Source organism: Priapulus caudatus, unplaced genomic scaffold (assembly GCF_000485595.1).
Source record: "Priapulus caudatus unplaced genomic scaffold, Priapulus_caudatus-5.0.1 Scaffold47, whole genome shotgun sequence".
Lineage (NCBI taxonomy): Eukaryota > Metazoa > Priapulida > Priapulimorpha > Priapulimorphida > Priapulidae > Priapulus > Priapulus caudatus.
Genome location: NW_014577108.1, coordinates 228,632 through 235,330, shown reverse-complemented (window position 1 = coordinate 235,330; position 6,699 = coordinate 228,632). Strand labels below are relative to the sequence as shown.

Below are 6,699 nucleotides of genomic sequence, written 5' to 3'. Positions count from 1 at the left end.
GTAAAGGGGTCTAAATGGGAAATTTTAGCCTAACAGGTTCTTAAAATATATGTTCTTATACGCGGGTTTTTACTGTAGCGCCCTGTGTCTCCTACTACACGCGCAACCGAAACCCTTATGAAAAATTAGGGTCGTCCTGAAGGACGACTAATTATTACATATTATTATAATATTATTCTTTAGAAAGCTATATATATGAGGCACCGGTAAGATTGATATCTGCTGCCACCTTATGATTCACCGATGGGATATAGATAGACACGCTATGCATACACGGATGTGAGCTGTATATGTAATAGCTCGTGTTTCACGCCCGAGGGGTGTAGGGAGGATTTATTTATCTCGTTCATTGATGCGCCTGACGAGGAGGGGGACGCACAGCTGTGTGGAGAAAGATAGAGAGAGCAGGGAGAGGGAAAACGAGAAAGAGAGAGAAAGGGGAGAGGGAAAGGGAGATGGAGAGAGAGAGAGGAAGAGGAGGAGGAGAGGAGAATAGAGNGAGAGAGAGAGAGAGAGAGAGAGAGAGAGAGAGAGAGAGAGAGAAAAAGAGATAAGGGAAGAGAGAGAAGGATAGTAAAGAAGAAAGGGGAGGAAGGCATGCAGGGAGATACTACGTATCTATTCACGTCCATGTATCAAGTGTCTGTATGTTGTTTAGCCAGACGCACGGTCTGTCTCCCCTGACCGAGGCTTGTTGAACAGTGTAGTGCATATCAACACGAACACCCTCGTGTTTCACAGACATGTGTATTGTATATTATAAACCCAAACAATATCCACTGAGTAGCCCGTATGTCCTGATGTAGTGATTCCTTCGTAAAGTAAACTAGCGTATTTTGTCTCGAAATTGTACTATAGACAGCTAAACAACTGTAAAACGCTAACAAGTAATTCACTTGATGTTTTGTTTTAGAACTGATTATCTACTATTATCACTAGAAGTGATCAAAGGAGAAAATTCGTATCACAGATCTAGAAGTGCTGATCTATACCCAAAAAATAAACAAAGATATATACAAAGATGATACTCTATTTAAGCGAGATATATATATATATATATATATTCGGACGCATCCACTTGTCTCTGACCCTGCGAAATGATTCGGTGCGAAATGTTCACAGTGCCATCTTCCGGCTAGTTTGTCCAACTCATCAGTGCTAAGTGGGGACTGTCATGCGACAACTGCAGTTGTGTGTATCAGCGGATGAGACATGACAGCCAGTCTGTACACACACACACACACATTATATAATATATATATATATTTATATATATATATAGGCCGCAGCTGATCAATCGATTGTATTGATTCTTTCGCCGATGCAGACAGCGAGAGCAACTCTGGCTGGGCGCGCAGGCGCGTGTGTGCGTATCGCGCGCTGGTGTGGTGTGTTGTGTGGTGTGTTGTTGTGTGGTGTGTGTTGTGTGTGTGTGTGTGTGCGTGGCGTGGTGGCCGTGCGTGCCTGGTGGCGTGTGTCGTGCTGTATGTGTGTTGGTGTGTGTGTGGTGTGTGTGTGTGTGTGTGTGTGTGTGTCGTGGTGTGTGGGTGTGTGTTTGTTGTGGTGTGTGTGTGTGTGTGTGCGAGTGGTGATGATGACGCCGCTCTAGTCGTTGTGATAGTAGGGAGGGAGTGCCGCTACTATACAGGTTGTTGTGGGGACAGGATATAACCCGTTACTCACTTAGAGAGCAGAGAGAGGGCACGGAAGGAGCAGGCAGAAACGAAGAGCATCAAGAAACAAAAGACGGAGCAGAAAATTAAAGAAAGAGAGGCCGGACGAGGAGAAAGAAAGAAAGGAAGGAGAGAGAGAGAGAGAGAGAGAGAGAGAGAGAGAGAGAGAGAGAGAGAGAGAGAGAGAGAGAGAGAGAGAGAGCGAGAGCGCGCGAGAGAGAGCGACAAAGAGAGAAAGATCGGTTGATAGAGAGACGGCCGGCCAGAAAAGCAGGACAGTAGGGAAGGAGGGGCAGCGAGACTGGCCGGGGTGGGCAGGGTGGACGGTCAGGGTAGTAGATGGACAGACAGCCTGATACTCAGGGTAGTAGGAGGATAGAAAGACTGATACTCAGGGTAGTAGGAGGATAGAAAGACTGATATTTAGGTAGCCAGACAGGGCGGGAGTCAAACATGGGGGCAGATAGAGAGAAGCAGACAGAAAGAAAGACGGACAGACATAAGATATAGTAGGACGTGGTGGCAGACAGACAGAGAGGCAGGCAGGCACACACGCTGGTAGGCAGCGAGAGAAGATGAGAGAAAGTGATGAGGGTGTTGGCAAACAGAGAAAGAGGTCATTTAGATTGCTGTTCAGGCAGGCTGTAGGTCATGGGGGGGGGAATATATGTGCGTGGGACGAAGAAGGCAGATAGAATTCGTACAACTGCTACTCATGAAAAATTAATCATTCGAGCATTTCAGTAACATTTTTATTTTATTATTACTTTGGAATTTAGCAGACTATATTTGTACTGTACCGCTGGTTTGCGCACATTTTGCCCATTCACGTGCAATTTTTCCTAGTTCAGTTAATTTCTCATGAAATCTCGATTTTAAACATTCAATTCGTTTCGTCCAATTCTTCGATTCGTTTCCAGTCAATTTCGTAATAATCTCAGTCTATTCATGTTTTCTCTTGCAGCATTGGCACTACGTCCAGGTTTGAATAAAATCACGTTCATTTTCGTTGCATGTCATTAGCACGCAGTGTGTGACTGACCGCACACTCTACCCCCTCAGTTCTCCCGTACATTGGCCACATGTACATGCGTGTTGTGTGAGCGACTGCGTGGCATTGCGTTTGCGCTGCATGGTAACTCTGAACGACAACGACAATAACCAGTGTTAAGCATCAGATAACCAGTAACAGCATTAACTAAATAACCAGTAACAACATTAGTTAAATAAACAGTAACAGCATTAACTAAATAACCAGTAACAGCATTAACTAAATAACCAGTAACAGCATTAGTTAAATAAACAGTAACAACATTCATTAAATAATCAATAACAGCGACTAATAATTAACTAATAATAACTAATAATTGTGACCGGTGCAATGCTCACAGTATCAACTAAAAAATCCATTCATTAGTCGGGCGTACTCTAATGTAATTTCGTAACGAGTGGGAATGGCTTGAGAAGCGATTTTCTGTGTCTCCGACCAAGCTAGAGCTCACTCCCCGATAGAAGCGTATCTCCTGAGAGTTCTTTGCGTCCGTGTGTATCCGACTGGCCAGTGAAAGACCGGTCTTCCTCTCTTCATTACTCTCTTCGATTCAGTTTGATAACGGTTTTGCTCGACTACCACGCATGGCATCCTATTCAGATAGTAACAAGAGCTAATACTGCTACTAATAATAATTATAGAAGTATTATTAGCTCTTTATAGTAACAATACTGTGTGCAAGAAGGATTCGGTGGTATCTTCTAACAGTCTCTCTCTCTCTCTCGACTTGTAGTCTTCTAACATCCTCTTGAATGCTGACCCGCGGAATGTCGATATGCAGCACAATGCGGCAACTTATGTGTCTTTCTCAACCTTATTGAATTAATTCACATCCGCATCTCCCGTAACAGCATCTGATAACAAATGCGGGGATGATAACTGTGTGCATCTTTCTTTAGTAGACTCGTTGCCTCTCGTCTGCTCTAGAAATCAAACTGCACGGCTCTCTCGCCGCGTATATTGTCGCAACATTTTTTTCCGCTAATAGATATGTTGAGAGGATATCTGTGTACGTATATATTATTATATATACATAATATATATAAACGAATAAGCTATAGTGTGCTGCTATTACGTAATGGCTATTGCCAGAATCCTCTAAGATGTAAACGCTCTTTTGTTTGTTGTTAACCATCGTGATCTACTGAACGTAATCTTGATGCAAATTCGTAAGCTTCGTAGTTCGTACGAGCGATTCCACTTTAGTTAGAAGTGTGGTCTGGGTCAACGTAACCCACCGCTGTCGGCTGGTCGAATCTCATCTCCTGCTAAGTATTCTATTCGTAGTCCAGTGGCGCCACTCTGTGGTCGTTATGAGTAACATTTAAATAATGTGATCAGTTTACAGCTCGACATTTAATAATTGTTTTGTTTAATGTTTAATTTACAATTAATGTATAATTAATGTTTAACGTTAATTGTTTTCTTGGCTCCGCAGCGCCGGACAGAAGTCACAGATCTCTTTGAGGGCCTCAGAGATGGACGCAATCTCATATCACTGCTCGAAGTCCTGTCGGGGGAGCTACTGGTGAGTCGGTTGCCATGGTGACGTCGGCCACGTATCGTGGAATCGAGCGCTCGTTTTGGCGTGAGAGCGAGAAACGGGTTTGTGTGCCGGCAGTTTCGAGGTGTCAATTTTCTAGCATTTTATTTGTAATTTAACGTAAATCATCAGTAGGCAATGTGTAGTCTAACGTGTAACGTCTTGTGTAAATCAAGATGCAAACATTACATGAATATGTGTAATTAAGCATGAATCATCGGTAGGCACTGAGTAGGCTAACGTGTAAGCTTTTGCGCTAAATCGAATTGCAAACGTTCCGTGAATGTGTGATCTAAACGCTTTATATTCTTCTGATAAATCAGAACGCCACAACCTCGGAACAACGCCCTCGGAACAATGCGCGAGAACCATTGCAAAGTTCCGCCGTTCACGGCGGCCGCCAGATGCGACGAGCTCGCGTTATTGGTTATCTCTGCTGACACGTGATGTTCTTGTGTTTTCTAGCCACGAGAGAGGGGCCGGATGCGCTTCCACAAGCTACAGAACGTGCAAACAGTTTTAGACTTTCTTAGATTTAGAGGCGTAAGTATGATACTGACCGTCGATCGATTGTCGTTCGCGATTCTGTCGCTTAGCAGGGTTCACACCTACGAAGCTGAACCTAACACTTAACAGATATATTAAATTTAAGGTATTTATTATGAAGCAGTGACGTGAAATGGGATAAGAAGAGTGCGACTCATTTTTTAAACTATGTTTCTTTGTTTGGTTTTCAGATTAAAATTGTAAATATTCGCCCCGATGACATTGTAGATGGAAACCCAAAGTTAACGTTAGGCTTGATATGGACAATCATACTTCACTTCCAAGTAAGTCCCTACTCTTGTTTATACACAAATATATTGGTGGCTACTTTTATCAAATGACATAAAATTCTATTATAAGTTGTATATAATGTATTATAAGTTATGGACCGACGTCATGCAACTGCGCATGTATACATACCGGAGCTATGTTGCCCAAGTAAACTGCGTGAGCATTTATGTGATAGTCTTCCAACAGATGGCAGCATCAACCAACATTGTGTGTTGCAAAACTTGTACATCTGATCAACTCTTTACACGTGTCTTACTCGTTTATCACCAATCGCAATTTATCACAATTGTGCTGTTAGTCACATTCAATAAAGGGGCGTTATCAATCACCATTACAAATACATTTGCAATGACTGCTACTTCTGCTAACGGTAGTTGAAACTAAGATGAAAATCCTTGACAATCCTTGAAAACACCAGTACAAATAGAACATGTGTTATTGTAGGTTACTGCTGGTGCCTTGCACCCAGTGTATAGTGTAAACATGAAAATCCTCACCAGTTGCCTTTGCTGAAGATAAAAAGATCCATCCATCAATCAAGATTATAAGATAAATAACAAGCTAACCTTGCTACTTGGCCCTCCACGTGGTAATATTTACAGTACACTATGTTTTTAGTTTGTTGGGATATGTGAATGTTTTAGCTGTTAATCAGTTATGTTTGTGTTGGGATTTCGCTATTGAAAAGCTAGACACGAGTTAAGATACGGCAAGCCTAGATATCATTCTCTTGTGACACCTTACGCGCGCCCCCAACTTTTCCGAGAGATATTTTCAAGCATGTACGCTGTTTGCATACCCCTGCCGTCAAGCCCATGGATCCGTTATTGTGATAACTGGTGCAATTAATTTTGTGTTCTGGAGACGTTTATTGCTCTGCTGGCTTGGTTATTGTTATATGTTTATTCTTCTCTCTCTCTCTCTCTCTCTCTCTCTCTCTCTCTCTCTCTCTCTCTCTCTCTCTCTCTCTCTCTCACCCTCTGTGTCTCTCTCTCTAGGTGTGGATGACGGACACGACCTGGACACGGACATGTTGGCAGGCGTCTACGATCGCATCAAGGCCACGGAGCTGAAGACGTCGGCCGACCACACGTCACAGGTGCTCAAGGTCGAGCAGACGATCGTCGGGTCGAAGAAACCGGTAGGTGGCGCCACGCGTTGGCAAGAGAGGGGGCGAGGTGGGAGAGGGGGAGGAAGAGGAGAGAGGGGAAAGGGGGAGGAAGAGGAAATAGAGGTGGGACGGCAGGAGAGGAAAGAGTGGATGGAGGGGAGAGGGGATGGGAGAGAAGAGTCATCTCAAGTCTGTCTCATCTCAATTCGTCCCGTCCTGTCTCTAATGCGCCCTATCTACACCCCCCCCCACCAGAGCACGGGCTTTCCCAGGGATGGCAGTTTTCTCCTCCTCCCAGCGGAAACGTTCGTCAACGCTGGATACGCACATATCAGCGGCGGTTGTCGCATTTCATTGATTCCGCTCGTACAGTAGCGAATACGCCATGTGCTGCCCTCTCTCGGGCGAAAACGATGCTAACGCCGCGGGTGACTTTATCGATTGTGAGCTTCAGTATGAGTCATCGCGCAGGTGGCTGTTAGCG

The 6,699-nt window shown here is 44.1% G+C and overlaps 1 protein-coding gene across 1 annotated transcript in view; it reads left to right on the top strand.

Moving 5' to 3' along the window:
• LOC106820792 (plectin-like) overlaps window positions 1-6,699 on the top strand; it is a gene marked incomplete at its 3' end in the record, with an annotated part of 87,897 nt that overhangs the window by 45,937 nt on the left and 35,261 nt on the right. The window contains 4 exon segments of the mRNA XM_014825362.1: window positions 2,638-2,655; window positions 4,163-4,252; window positions 4,733-4,810; window positions 5,005-5,097. Of these exon segments, the coding sequence (XP_014680848.1) occupies window positions 2,638-2,655; window positions 4,163-4,252; window positions 4,733-4,810; window positions 5,005-5,097 (279 nt within the window).